The sequence below is a fragment of the Halyomorpha halys genome, unplaced genomic scaffold (assembly GCF_000696795.3).
Source record: "Halyomorpha halys isolate HHAL.00 unplaced genomic scaffold, Hhal_1.1 Scaffold1036.1, whole genome shotgun sequence".
NCBI classification, from domain to species: domain Eukaryota; kingdom Metazoa; phylum Arthropoda; class Insecta; order Hemiptera; family Pentatomidae; genus Halyomorpha; species Halyomorpha halys.
Genome location: NW_027109566.1, coordinates 375,842 through 392,097, shown reverse-complemented (window position 1 = coordinate 392,097; position 16,256 = coordinate 375,842). Strand labels below are relative to the sequence as shown.

Genomic DNA, 16,256 nt, shown 5'->3' with positions numbered 1-16,256 from the left:
ATGTATGTGATCATTTATCAATATTACCTATTGCCCACAACTGTGTGGCAGATTGTAATATCTATCAATAAATAAATCTCTTCTTCTTAAATATAAAAAAAAAAAAAAAAAAAAAAAAATTTTACATCCTAATGATGAAAAAATGATTTCATCAAAAAATAAACTAAAAGATAGGAAGGACTTTTTAATGTTCTAAAATGACAACATGTTCTGTAATAAAAAATCCCCCGTCGACGCCATACACACGGCCGAGCCCCTGACAGACAAGTTTGGTTTTTTTCCTCTGACAGCCATCAGAAACATTCATTTTTCTTGGAGTCTCATCTTAAGACATTTGAGTAAATAACTTGCTACGATTTTCACCCTCATACGTATTCATTTTCAGGGGTTCTTCATCAAGAATATGGCGCTGTTGTAGGTTGTCGGTCTACAACCAACATACCAATATTGGAGCTCGATACATAAAACGTATAGTGTGCTTTAATTGAAGATTATAATTCAACCTGCCACAATCAAGGGCAATAAGTATTAATGTTCTAAGTATTCGTTCGTATAATACTTACACAGGCTAAACTAAAGAAAAAAGAAGAATAAAAAAAATTGCATAAAAGATTGGCCTACTAAAATTAAATTAAATTATAACGATAATAAAAAAATCACAAATAAGTTATGTGTGAACAAAAATATAAATCGAAATAATAAAATAAAGCTGATTTAGTAATAACAAACTTAATATTTATACAAAATCTAATTTAAATAAATACACATTGGAAGAAGATAGTTGACCTATGAAGTAGGAAGCGTTAGATTAAAACAAAGATGACAACTAACAACTCGAGTTGTCACCTTTGTTCCAATCTGACAGTTCTGATGAAGCTCTGCAATGTGGGGCGAAACGTTGGTTAACAATATATTTTGATATCCTTATTGACTGCCACCATCTGGACAATTTTCCAACAAAATAAATATAAACTCAAGCCTATATACAATATTTACATTCAGCCATGAGAACTCTGGAACCGTTTGTTCGATTTTTCCAACCAAAAATCCTCAAAGACAGGGAAAAAAGTTGTGTTTTTCTGCGATTTAAGCCTTCAGGACACGTCCTATCAAAAATGAGCCACATATGAATTCGCCGAAAAATCTCATAATCTATGAGCAACCATAAAACAAATTAACCATCCCATTGAAAATTTCAAATTTGTAGTTGTTGTAGGTGCAATATTACTAACCTCCGCCGAACAAGTGGCTTATAAACCTCAAAATGGCTTAAGGTTATCTAAATGGGATCCTCTAAATTTCATTCTCATATTCTAGAATTTAAAGCCACCTGTATGATATTAAAAAGTAATGAAGGAGGATAAAATTGTATAGATCAATGGGGGGGGGAGTGAGGTACAGATGAGAAATTGTAGCCGAGGACGTTAAGATATAACCTTAGCAAACTCGTAAGTGCAGCGGCACGGATTCGAATCCGGCTTGGGCTGGTTGATTTTTAATACGTGGCGGCCCCATGAAATGAAAAGTTGAACCCCTTCTGTGGTTGGAATAGGATGGTTACCTGTAGATAACCCTCATGGGTCGGCTACAGCCAAAGGAGTTGAGGCGTCATCTGTAACATCCTCGGAACTGCAACGACGCCAGTTCGAATCCGACCTGAGGGGTCGACTTTTATTTCGTGGTGGTCCCATGCAATGAAAACTTAGGTAGCCTATATAAAACCTTCGTCAGATATGACCAGAAAGGCAGTAATAAAAACAAAAAAGAGAGAAATGTTTTATTTATTCATGCACACAAATACATCAGATTGCAGATTGAACAGTACACAGCATATAACAAGATAGAACGATGAAAAATATAAAAGTTATAGAAAGAGAAGAAAGTTCCTAGAGTTGGGACTCAACTGTACAAAGAACGGGGTAATTCAATAACTGCCTTACGATGAGTACTAACCTCAATGAGTTTCATTGAATAATTTTAAATCGCACTGACCTTCCAGAGAAATAAAAAAAATGTCTTCATTCATAAAGTGTTCAAAGAGGAGCGTAAAATTAGGAATAGATTATGATGTTTCACGTATCACCAACGAAAGAATCAATTGCACAATTATTTTATGTTTCTCGACAAATTTTGAAAATTCATTCATTTCCCCTACATTTTGTTGTACATTCTATTTTAAAGATTCCTTGGGTTATATTGCATTTCATTCGGTAACTTTGGATGAAGAAGAGACATTTTTATAAGACTTTTGTGACGGAACATTGAAAATAGTAGAAAAAAATTAACGATTTATATTAGTACTGGAAGATTATTGATTGACCGTGTGTGAAGATGAAAGGACACATGTGTTTGTATCTTTTTTAGCCCTGAAGAAGCCCTGCAACGTGGGGCGAAACGTTGGCTCATTAAATTAGTATATTTCTACTATTTGAGTTTTTATTGACCGCACCCGGACCATATTCCTTTCACCGATTTATATTAGTAGTTTATGTTTTTTACTAAACTCATGTTTTCTGGTGTGAAAATGATGTATTCTGGAAACTATCTTTTTTTCCTGATAATTATCCCTTTTATCTAGAAATTTTTAAATGGTAGGTAATTAGGTACTCTTCAATTTCAATTTTAAAGATTTGACGTTTGATAATAACATTAACGGCTCTTAAATTAAGGTGTATCCAGGAAGGATTTTTTGGCACGAGTAAGCGAAAATCGCTGACGGAATCTGATGAAATTGATATTAGACTCATTTTACACCAATTTTAGGAACGCCAGAAATACTTTTCCGTGTCAGAGCAGAGTTGGGCAGTAGTTAACTACAGGTGCAACTCCTCTCTTTAAGGAGGTGGAAAGTAGTGGTAACTGCAACTCCTTTCGGTAATATGTAGCGGCACACAACTCTCAATTAGTAGTTGGAACTGTAGATGTGAGTAGTTGGGATCCACGACTACAAGTATTAGTAATTTTTCTCTGTTGGAACAGATTTAAGCTCCAACAGGATAGTTGGAGCTATGGATGTTGAAAAAAAATGTCTATAAATTGAACTATCGACATTTTTTTAAAGAAGTATTAGATAGTTTTTCCGGCGAATTTGAATTGATATCTCATGATTTCAATACTAAAATTTGTGCAATGAAAATCAACATTTCTACCCCATCTTTTTGCAACTCCAGTATTAGTTATAGCCCACTACTACTACTGGAGTTGCTAAAAGGAGTTGCGGGCCGCAAACGACAAATCATCGAATGGAGTTCATATGCCTGAGATGTGACGGTAACTTCTTCTATAAAATCGACTAACCGGAGGTTTCTTACTTTATAGAATCGATTTTTCACACTTTTCCGATTTTCTCAAAAACGACTTTTCATTAAACTGGGTATAGAAAGGGAAACGTTTTATTCTGCAATGCTGCCCAACTACATCGGGTCGCAAAAGCACATAGCATACTTATCAATATTCATGTATACTCATATATATAATAACAATAATGAAGGCCTAACGAACCATGCCGATACCACTACATCCTCTCTCCATGCATCCTCCCAGTGATGCCCTTCCTAATCTAATTCTACTAAATCAGCTTTAACGGAATCCTCCCATCTACGTCTCGGTCTACCACTCGGACGTTTACAAGTCGGTTCAGTGTTTATTAATATTTTAGGGATCCGCTCGTTACTAAGCCCTAAATCTTTACACACCCCAATGTTATACCTTGAATCATATTTACCGGGTGTAGGTCCCTTAATTCAGCGTTATGTAATCTTCTAAATTCTCTTGTTAATTTAGAAGATTACCTGAAGAATTTAGAAGATTACTTAACGCTGATTTAAAAATCGATTAAATAAAATAATTAAAGATTAATTTTTAATTATTTAATTAAATTAAAATTTTAATTAATTTAAATTAAAGTGTTGCGGCCAACATATGGTCCACATATCGATAAATGAAACATATGATTTTTATAACGTCAAAAACAAAACAACTTCTCTCTATTGTTTTTTAAACTAAAAAATAGACAGACAACTTCTTAACGTCTCACTGCACATACACATCGTGTCCTTCATCTATTCACTACGCACTCGTAGTTGCCAGCATTCTGGCCACCTTCGCTAGCTAAATCATCTTAGCCACGGCGGGCGGACTTCTTCAACTCGTCCTCCAAGAGGACAAGGCGGGCGGACGTACGTCCCTTTTGTCGATCTACTTCCACGAGAATATCCTCTCAGAATAACCACAACCGGGGCCCCACCAATCACCGGTGAAATAAGACTTTTTTTTAATCTTTTGTTCAATTAATTTCATTTTATAATAGTGTTAAGCTTTCCTTTTGTTTCTAGTTGTATATTTTTTGTTCCTTCTTATTATGTTTACTTATTTAAAAATACAAGAATAACGAAATTCGACCATTTCTTTTCTTTTCACGGTTGGGGTAGTAAAGGTTCCTTTCGAACCCCTACCCGCCGTAACATAAAGAATTGATTGAATTAAATTAAATTGAATACATATATTCATATGTTTTATATATCCATCATTAGATATATTAACAAAGAAAAAAAATTTTTTTTCAAACAACCTAAATATTACATTTTTTTATCACTTTTATTATTTTTATTTTTCCTCCTCCACAGTTTTATTACATTTTCCTTATTCATTCTTTCCTTTGTTGCAACTACTTTCCAACTCCTTTAAGAGAGATTTATCTGCAGTTAACAACTCTGCTTTTGATCTAGTTTGGCTCCCAGGACTGCTACAAAATATCCGTAAATCCCTACGCCGTACATACTGCCTCATTATCCGTTTCTATCTCACTGACAGCCTATTCAAAGTGAATGACAAAAGCGCTTATTCATCCTTCTTTGCTCATCTAATGGTGTACCTCAGGGTAGTTTCCTTGGTCCTATCCTTTGTGCAGTTTATATAGCTGGTATTCCAACACTGTCGTCACTAGATATGCCGATGACACTTGTGTATTATCAGTTAATAATGACACTTCCATTCACCATACAGTCTCACATCACGTCCCTTGAAGAATGGTATCAAAACTGAAGGATTAAAATAAATTCCAATAAATCCCATCAAAACACCTAGTCGTAAATCTATGACTTCCTATCCTATAATAGGATCCTTTATTAATCCCGCACTCATTCTTGTCGAACAGATCCACTATCTTGGACTACATCTGGACAAACAACTAACTAGGATTCCTCATAAGAGACAGGAAACCGCTTGTCGATTCCGACTATTACAACACTTTCTAGACAAACGTTCTAAACTTCCATCTAATTTAAAAAGTCTCATTTATATGACAATAATAAGGCCTATTTGGACTTACGGAGTTGAACTTTGTGGCTCCACTAAACCATCGACTTCCTCTCCTATTCAATCCTTACAATCCAAAATCCTTAATGCTCCTTACTTTGACACAAATAAAGTTATCCATCAGGACCTCAATATTCCATATGCTGTCGATTTGGCCAGAACATGAAATCCATCCTTCCATGATAAACTCATGAACAAATCCTAACCCACTAGTTTCTAACTTTTTATTCATTACCTGATAATTCTCCTAGGTATCTGAAAAGAAGATAGTCTCGAGATCTTCTACTCTAGAAATGTTACTGGACTTTTGTGAAGGAGTAGATTCACCTCAACATTTTATCATTGTAATAAAACTCACATCAATTTACTTGTTGTGTATATTTTTTAATACAGGTGTAAGTATCATTTTTTTTTAAATTAAAGGAATGTTGAAAATTAACCCGATATTGTTTTTCTTTAAAACAATTATTTTGGGGTCTACTTTACAGCAACCGACTTTTGTTTTATGTAATTTTTGTAAACATTTAAACTCGTTTCATAGATATCACAGTCTTTTTTTTAGTTATTCTACACCACAAAACAACTCTATGGGTAGATTATTACACCACTATTGCATAGTAAGAGATCAGTATCCAAATTATTTTAACCGACTACTGACTAGAAAATTCGGATAAAACATTTTTTATGGAGATATAATGTTGATTTTTGTGCCTTTCAAAAATCTCAAAAAGGATCTAAATAGTGATCGAAAAATAAAATATTCTAGCCCAAAATTTACTTACTTGCTATCTTAGATTTTTTCAAACTTAACATGAAACTGTAGGAATTAGTTCAAACTGGATCTTCATAAACAATTAGCACCAAAGACATAAAGTAATACGTTTCAGGAGTTTTTTCTTTCTCTGAAACTGCTTCTTCCCATAAAATCTAATAGATACATGTGTGCGTAGAGAGAGCTTGTGAGCAGCTTTCAGCATTTATAGTTACGTTGGATTTGGATAACATGAATAATTATGAATTTATTTCGTGAACACGGGACATCAGAAGAAAAAAATATCTTCTAAAAATCAAGTCCAAAAATTTATTATTTTTCATAGATATGATAACTCATATTCAGAAGTTTAAAAAGACACTAATAACGAATCTGACTTTTTAAAAAAGAACATTTTTGAACTATTTGTAAACATTTAAACTCGTTTTATAATTTATTTAGTTTTCCGTCTCTTAGTGTGTATAAATTTTGTTTTTTATTTCTCTTATATTTACCTTTCTACTTTTATGCACCATTATGTTTGCTGTTCATTTTAAATCTAAAACTCAAGGTTATTTATTTCTTTTTTTATATATAATTATTTTTGTACATCTTATTTTTATTTTTTTTCATATTTATATAATTTTTTACTTATATTTACATAATTTTTAACTCCACCTTATTTAGTTTTATTGTCATCTTATTATCTTACATTATCAACATATTTTTAGTTGTTTTGTATCTTTTTTAGCCCTGAAAAGTGGGGCGAAACGTAGGCAAATAAATAGTTGAAAGCTATTTTTTGTTTCTTTTTTGATCGTACCCACGACGACTATCTTCTTCATATTCATTTTTTTTTTGTTTAGTATACTAGAAGCGACTTTTGATTTTTGTAACTTTGTATACATTAATACGAATTAAAATCTTTTATTCTTATTCACTAACAGCTAAATACCTACACAGCAAATTCGGCATTCCATATTATTTATTACTATACATATTTCTAAAATTATGTAAAATATTTGTTTTCTTGCGCGCATTGGCAATAACCCGGTCACGTGTCTGAAATTTTTCGACCTAGTGTTACCAAAAATTGGTGGTCGGAAGTGCATAATCTCCCCTTGTTAGCTGCATATGCCATGACACCTATAATGAGAGGATGCTGACCAGTCCACAACCCCAAACCCGAGTGGAGGGGTGCTCTACCACCACGTGGCTCTCTACTATCGATTGACGTAACCCCGACCCCTGCAACCTGCCAGTTGTGTCCCGAGTTCCTCACAAGCACCATGTCTGACACGGCCAAGGAAAAGAACAACAAATCGGTGAGTCTTCATTATTGTTTATATTTTTAAATTCTCTAAAAAAATCAACAACAGGTTGTTATGACAACCTGTCACGCCTCGCTTTAATACAATAATTATACCCTGTCACAGGCCAGTTGTCTCGATACCGATGTTATCAGCAACCCTTCAAAGTCGTTGAAAAGAAGTCGTGTTAAAGATCTTGAACTAAATTTACTACCTCTTTTATGATGTTGATTTATTTATAATTTATTAATTAAATTTAATATTCTCCTATATAAAAATTCTAAATTTTGTGGAGAAAATAACACAACTTTAAGTAACAATTTTTACCCAATTAGACATATAGTAATTAATAATTCTGGGGTTCAGCAATGAAATAATGAATTTAAAAAAAATCTCGTATGCATGAACACTTATGAATTGGATTATCATTAAAATATGTTCACGATTTTATTTATTTATTATTAATCAAAATTTACTGAAAAAAAAGTAAAATATTTCAAATTAAATAATATTATTATTGATTAATTTATTGATACCACTAATAATAACTTTTCATTTTTTAAAATTTAATTATTAATGAAATTTCTACCAGTGTCTCTAGATTTTTTTTAGAGCAGATGAGTTCACTTCACTCGTTACATGTTTAAAAAGGTTTTGAAATTGTATTTTTTAATCTATTTCTAAAGACACAAAATTCTTTACGATTATAAAGTATTCAATTGAGTTTAGGGGTTTGTAAGTGTTATTAGAGTCATAAAAAAACTCAACGAATGCAACAAAAACGTTTTTGGCGCGAATTTTCTATTTACAGCCAGAAGTTACGCTCGTTTTAGTACACAGAGGATCTGTTTCTTTTTTGGGCGACTTTTAATATATTATATTTTCGAAGAAGATAAAACCTTCGAATAAGTATGGAAAATAGTTCAATTTTTTTTTTTTTATTAAAAAAATATATCTTGGTCATCAAATGTAATTGTTATTTTTTTAAAAGATAAACTGAATTTCATGATGATTCGTAGGTAATTATGAAGTTTTGTTTCAATTTTACCAGTATTTTCAATATTTTTAGGAATCGGCAATTAATATCGATACTGAAATTGATAAGTGTAGAAGTATAGTTGGTATCGTTGCATAACGAAAAAGAGACTAAATCGAATCCGATCTCAAGCAGCTTTTTTTTTTGTTTTTATGTAATTATTAATCGATAGAAATATATATATATTATTTAAACAAATTATTAAACTTTTAAAATTAAAAAAATCAGCGTAGATATCACCAGCAAACAACAGATATATTCTTACCAATCCAAAAGTAGGTCTATGGCCCACTACCGACAGTAATTTCTCCAGTAATGTTCCCGGCTTTACTTTATCAATATTAAATTTAATTACTTGTTTAAATTAAAAGGAATACAAATCTGTCAATTATTTTAATAGTTAAACATTCACAAAATACGAAAAAGGTAAAAAAAATTTTTAATTTTTGAATTAAAAAAAAAAATATATTTTTTGATTGAACATAAAACTATAAAATCTATTGTGATAAGTACAATAAGTATAAGTCACTCACTTAATTTTGGATCTTTATTTAATCAATTATTTATCAAATAACGTAACTAATACCGGTTTCATCAATACTCAATACTTAATACTCAGCAGTTTGAACAATACACAAATTGAGATGATCCATGAACTCAAGAATAATTATTTTAAGTTATTCTTGATGATTTTATGAAATCTATAAAAAGCCATTCTAATAATTGATTTTGATTCACCAGATGACCATATCTGCCTTATTTTTTCTCATAATTATTATATTATTTTCTCATAACTCCACTTAATTATTCATTATATTACGGTTAGAATAAGCAATGTATGTGTGCTTAGTAATAGCTATTATTGTACCAACAACACTAGAAAACCTAATAGAACGTCATTTAAAGTAGATTAAATTTGCTAAAATATGAGCCCTAATAGAACTATTTGCGTTTAAAAGTTCCCGACGGACACTTTTAAAAAGAACATTTCATAAAAAATGCACTGAAAAATCAGTAGTTAGTTAATTTTTATTATGAAATTATTAGGAAGTCATCTCAGGAACTATTTGAGGAACAGATATTTACTACCTCTCAAATTAAAGCTAGTTAAATGTGCTATAGAGTAGTTTATGAAGTTCATCTTCGTAAGGGTAGTAAAATTTATTTTAGTTCCAAATGTAAGTGAAGGGAGGAAAGTGTTTTGTAAAAAAGTTTTAGAAAAAGTATTTAGCAATTAGCCTGCAATTTTAAGATTTAAAAAAGAAATGACATCAATATTGAAGGTGGTACCCTTAAGAATGGCCTGAGGGTCGAAACGTTGGAGAAATTTTAACGAATAAAGGTTGAGAGGAAAAAAGGATCAAAATTGTTTTAAATTAATAATAAACTAAACCACTCTCAAACAAGCATATATAAAATAACTAATCTAAAATTTATGATATTTGCACATGAAATTTTGTTCGAACAATTAAAAATCAATTTATTTTAGCAAATATCATAAATAGGACCTTCTAAAATAAGTGTCATTAACTTTTATAGTACACTGCACTAACTTTAATTTTAGTGATAGCAGACATATGTACGTCTGACGTTCCTGAGATTTATTTTTTCATCAATGTGAATATCAAATATTATGAAAACTATTACTAATACCAAGATAAACGTCACTAACCACTTTATAGAGCTTTAATTTAATAATTTAATTTAATTTTAAATAGCTTTAATTTGAGTGCTTGTAGACATCTTTACTTCTAATAATTGGTGAGATATAGTTTTGCCAAAATCAATTAAACTACTCTTCAATATTTCCTCATTATGTTGCTTTTTAAAAATCTGCATCTCGGGAACTGTTGAACCTAAATCGCTCTATTAAGGCTCATATTTTAGAAAATTTACTCTACTTTAAACTATGAAATAAGGTTCTCTGGTTTCGAGGGTAGTTTGAAAAAAATTTTTTAACATTTTGAAGCAGCTGTAATTTTTAGTTTCCTCTAGCTATACTTGGCAAACTCATCAACATTGACTAGCAATTTTACGTAGTTTTCATTAAAGTAATCAAAAATTATAACGAAATATCTGGTTAGGATTATTGGCATTGGCGTTGTGAAGCAGTGTGCAGTTTTTCCGATTCCACATCGCCGGTTTTTTTTTCTTGGAGTGATTTTTTTAAATTATCCAATTGCTGACAGGACTTCTTCAAATTTAGCTTTTCGTTTGGTTTAACAGCTGAAAATTTATCGATTCCCGAATTTGAAACATAATATGATAACTAACATGTGTACATAACAATCTTACTCAGAGTCAACTTCGGTTAAGATGGGAAGGGATCAGATTCTCCTGGTTCAAAATATAGCCATTTCCTAAAGATGTTTTTATACTCAATCCATTTTTCATCCCCAATTATCATCCGCTCCAAGCAGGATTCGATTGTTTGTTACGTGCGAGGATAGGTGGCATATGATGACTTGAACATTCAAATTCTTCTCAAGTGACTGATGTGTTACATATCTCGAAAAAGTAACTAACTTTTTTTTCACTGGGCTCTTGTACTATCTGGGGAGTCTCCATTTCTCTCTACCTCACGCAAGGGTCGACTAAGCTCTTGCTTCCAGAAATTTCTGTGCATCGGCTTCAACCTGGTCTGCCCACCTCAGTCATGCCCTTGCAATCATTTTTCCAAAGGTTTTTCTTTCAAATATTATTAAAATATTAACACCCACACTCAATAATTTCCACGTCGCTTAAGCATAAGTTATTACTGGCTTAATACATGTTTTATAGAGAGAGATTTTTTAAATTCACCCTTATCAGACATTCTCGACTAACACAGAATAATTTACAAAAAACACAACACCATTTTGACTTTTTAAGCTTTTTTTTACTTTTATTAGCTACTCGTTTTTTAGGAAATCCATCACACTTTAGCTTTAAGTGAGTAATTAAGTATACAAATAAATAAGGTAATACACTATAAAACTTTTAGATAATAATAATTAATAAATAAGGTCATAAATCAGAATGAGAGTAATTTATTTAGAAGAGTGTGTCGTTTTATGATTCAGCCATTACCATTGGGATCACGAGATCGTAACCCCCGTGACCCGTCGCGTCATTGCCACACCCCACGTATCATCTCCTCTATCTTTATATTAAAATCGATTGAAAACATCTATGTATATTTGTCCCTGTATGGGTAATCGATATATGATATTGACCGCTAAACGGTCAAGAACGTACCAGACGGTATCGAAGGCTGTTTTCGAGTACCGCTAAGTCTAAAAATACTTCAAAAGTATTTGTCCTTGTGCTTCATGTGTACGGTTAGCTTGTTTTACTCTTATTCGGATCAAGTTTGTAATTGGATTTCTTAAAAACAAAAAATGTGTATTTTTATATAAAGAATCGGTAAATGAAATTCAAAATATTCGTAATAATCAGTACGAATATTTCCCTCCTCTAAGACACAACCCCTGATGAAGACCTGAAACTCAGGTCGAAACGTCGGCATAAAATAAATAAATATGGTTTTGTTTATTTATGTTGTTCTTTGCTGACCGCACCCCCCGACAAACTTCTTCAAGAAGAAATTCAAAATAGTGCTGTAATTAAATAGTGAATTGCATGAAATTTCTCCAGAATTTCTTTCTTCACACAGTTTTCATTTTTCACCGTACGTAAGAAATTAGATAAAATTTGTTTTTATTATCCAATATGACAATACTCGCCCTTACAATATTTCCGCATATAAGTGATTATAATAGTAATAAAAGGTTTAGGGACCGAAAGTTCGATGCCAATATCCTAGATCCGTTCAGTAACGCCATTCCAAACCCAAATTTACATGATCAATCTTGACGCAATGCTCCCGCTTACGCTTCGGTCTTCCCCTGGAATGTTTTACCATCAGTTCAGTATTAATATTTTAGGTACCCATTCGTTACTAAACCCTATAACCTTACACGCCCATCCTATTCGGCGTAATGCTATAATCTCCATTATATTTACTAGCTGCAATTCCCTCAATTCCGTGTTGTTCAGTCTTCTAAAGTCTCTTGTTAATTCATTCTTCTTTGGTCAGAATATTTTACGCAATAATTTTAAATCATTCAACAAAAATTATGACTTTTCTCTCCCCCTCTGACCGCTACCTCCTGCGCATGCGCCGCCACTACTAATTATTCTGTCTCGTCCATTACAAGTTGGAAGGATAATAGTTTTGTAAATTTTAAATTTAATGTTTCCGGATCGAAGCTTTGTAATATCGAAATTGAAAACATAACAAGCATTTCAGCCTTAAACCTCATTTATATTTTCTCATAAATTTTGTTTTTCTAGTTATAAGCACTAAATCCTTAACCGACTATACCTGTTCAAATGATTTTCTTCTTGTACCTAAATCATCTAAATTCTTCCCGGTTTTTATTGACGATAGGATACAGCATTATTACTTGCGTACACCCAACCTTGTGTTATTTTAATACTTTTTGGATCATAATTAAAATGGTTCGAGAGCCCTTGAACGGAATATAATAGGATATATTTATTTTTGAGAGACGAAATCTTGTACACATTACTTAAGATACAGTAATAAAACGAAATCTGAGTTTAGTGATTCATAACAAAACAATAAAAAAAAAAAAAAATACAACAAACTGGATAGTAAAAAACTATTAACATAATATTCTTTACTCCAATATATTAAACTTAAAATGATGAGAATTATTTTAAATAAAAAAAAGCATAATATATGTACAGATATTAATTGGTTTCGAAAAATATTTAAATGCCACAAAATCAAACTTATGAGACAGTCGCAATGTAAACATAGAGTCCGTTTAATTTAACTTGACAATCTATGTTCAATATATTTCGGATGTTTTGTCGCAAGATCCAGACATGGATGGTTTTAAGATACATTTTCTATTTTCTTTAAAGGTTGGACAATGTAGAAGGGTGTGGTACAAGCCATTATTGAAATAACTTTTGGATAATGGACAGAGTTCGTTCGCCTTGAAAGTGGTGGTTTTGCTTCCATGGTGTAATTTGATATGGCTCCGGGTTTCCTACTCTTAGTTGGCAAGAAGCACTTAAATTTAGTCTATATGTTAGATATGCTTCAGGTTTGAGTAGATTGAAACTGCAGAGTGATCGGTATATGGGGTTACTGTATCAGTTGAATGCTGTATTGATATCAGTTAAGAAGTTGTGGTTCAAGATCTTTTCAATTATATCACCTTTATGTTTCAATATTCCGTTTTCGTATAAAGTACTGAACTCACCTCTACATCCATATAAACGGTCGGTATATTATTCTTTGAATAGGGGTGTTGAGCATCCATGATTTCACTAGATATAGTTCCCATCCTTCCTATCTCCCTTCTCCAGTCGATATCAATGTCCAAACAGTAAATTCCAGTACAGTGGTGTCATTCTGTGATACCTTAATATTAAATGTTGATCCTTTCGTCTGCCTGAATTTATTGTAAATAGATTGTATTGAATACAGCTAGTTCTTTTCTGATATTATAGTAGGAAATCAATATACCAAAAATAAAAAAATCAATATACAAAATACAAATTATTTAAAAATAATAAAGGCAGGGAACTTATTTTAATGTCACTTTCAAGGACTGTTGTTTTTTTGGCAATATCTATGAAAAAATTACCATAACTGGAAATGGACTTTCTAAATAAACCTATAAAAAAAAAAACTAAAGCGGAATTAGATTTGGACATAAATCCCAAAACCGGTTGGGCTACAAACGACGATAGAGTGGGCAGTGGTCACCATCTGCCGCTCGGATATAACACAGCCACCACGATATCAGTTTACAATACTGGCTTCTGTGCTCTTTAATGATTACTCTATGCATCTAAATATTTCGTAAATATGATTTCTTTTAGAGGAAATAGAACAATTTCTTATTGGAAGTAATTTTTAATTTTAAGTTTTTGAGGTCGTGATAAACAAACAGTAGGAAAAATTTTAAAGATGACAAAACAGAAAAGAAAAATAGAAGTTATACAAGAAGATATATTTACACACACACAAATCTACTTGTTTTATTTTTCTTAGTTTTCTTGTTTTTTTTTTTATATTTTTCATACTTCTATACTGCCTATCAATTAATAGGCAATATCAATTCTTCAGTCCAAAATAGAAGAAACTATTTATGAAACGGGTACCTCAAATTTTTTTTTGTACTCAATACATATTAGAGCAATGGTTTCTAATCGGAGTGCCAAAAAAAATTAATTTACTGAATCTGTAATAATTTCAATCAAAATTACTAGGACTTATCAGTAGAGATCTCACCAACATCAGCAACAAAAACTTACTCAAACATTTACGAACTCCCTACGTACAACCATTAAATCATTATATTAAACGGTTTCACGATATACTTCCAATAGACACTATCCTTCTATTTTGAGGTCTATCACACGAGACTTACTAGATACGAGACGACGTTTACGAAGGAGTTCGAGTTGGGACATCTTAAATTGATTTTTGAATTTCAAATTTAATGGAGAGGTATCATTCATTGGATCACCTTAATCTTCATGCCTTCATTACATTGTTTTTCTTTCTACATCTCATTCACTGGTTGTAAAACATTATTTAGTTGTGAATAAAATAAATAAAGTAAAAAAAAAAAATAGAGCATCCCATGTCAACTCAACAGTTTTGAACCTTGCCATCCCAGATTTTCAATATATTTTGTAGAGGTGGTACTAACTAAGTGTCCTACCTTTTGTTGAAAAGGCAGATTACTTTATTTGTATCAAATGATAATGAAGGGGTTCCACAATTTTCCTAATTCTAGCAATAGGTCTCCATGAGCTGAAAAAGGTTAGAAACCATTGAATTAGAGGAATTAATCGATCGGATGTAAAAATCTATTTTTTTTTTATTCTTCCAGTGTCATTTTCAAGTTCTGTACATTTCACTACATAAATTTTCTATCTAGTGGTCCGTTTTTGATTAAACGGGATGCAATTTGATAAGCAGGGTTGCATTTTATACATCACGATATCTAATATGTAGGGATGAATTTTATTTCATAGTGTTCATGTTCATTTTATTTCCAAGGTTTTGCGCAAGAGGGTCTAAAATTTGTTTGAGATTTGATTTAGTTTTAAAAATGTGCCGATCATTAAGGACTTTATGGTCCATTATAGTCACTCAAAATTGATTTTAAGGTTTAAAAAATTGTATGTATTAGTGAAGTGACTTTGGGGATTTCAACGTTTTCTTCCACCCCTGCCATTATTTTCAAAGCTCTTTAGCAGTTTTCACACTACCACAGTTTCTCCTAATCGAGTTACAGTTTTGAAAATTTTTAAATTAATTCATTTGGTTTTTCTCCCACCATGTCTCACGGTTTGTAAGGATTACCAAAACAAATAAATCACTTTTCATCTGTTTTCCAAACGAAAATGATAAAGGGATTGAACAAATGTTTGGTAAACAAAGGAAGCAACAAAGTTCGATATACAAACGCTTGTTTTGTTCTTAAGACTACATTATTTTCATTATAATAATAACAAAAAAGATGGGCAAAACAAAAGGAAACACAAATATCAGCAAAAATAAAAATTCATATAAATAGTACATAACTCCTGAGGGTTGGGGTATAGGTCCCAGAGCGCTCGGTTCGGAACGTTGTGGGTTCGATTCCCACCTATGGCAATTAATTTTATTTTTTGCTGGTTCCGAAAAATGAATCTTGACACTCCAACCTTGGTTAGTACGCGGCGGCAACTCTGGTACCCGCCAGGGGTTGGAAAAAAGGACAATGAGGCCCACTTGCCCGACTTGTTTCTCGCACCAAATACCAAT

At 31.9% G+C, this 16,256-nt stretch overlaps 1 protein-coding gene across 2 annotated transcripts in view; it reads left to right on the top strand.

Moving 5' to 3' along the window:
* Nucleotides 1-16,256, top strand: part of LOC106688002 (solute carrier family 2, facilitated glucose transporter member 1) — a 112,321-nt gene that overhangs the window by 24,218 nt on the left and 71,847 nt on the right. The window contains exon 1 of one of the 2 annotated variants that reach the window (XM_014432259.2): nucleotides 7,284-7,392. The exons of the other annotated variant lie outside the window; for it this stretch is intronic. Coding sequence (XP_014287745.1) covers nucleotides 7,357-7,392 — 36 coding nt within the window. The 5' untranslated portion in view covers nucleotides 7,284-7,356. Of the gene's footprint in view, nucleotides 1-7,283; nucleotides 7,393-16,256 lie in introns of those variants that run through there. 2 annotated transcript variants of the gene reach the window in all.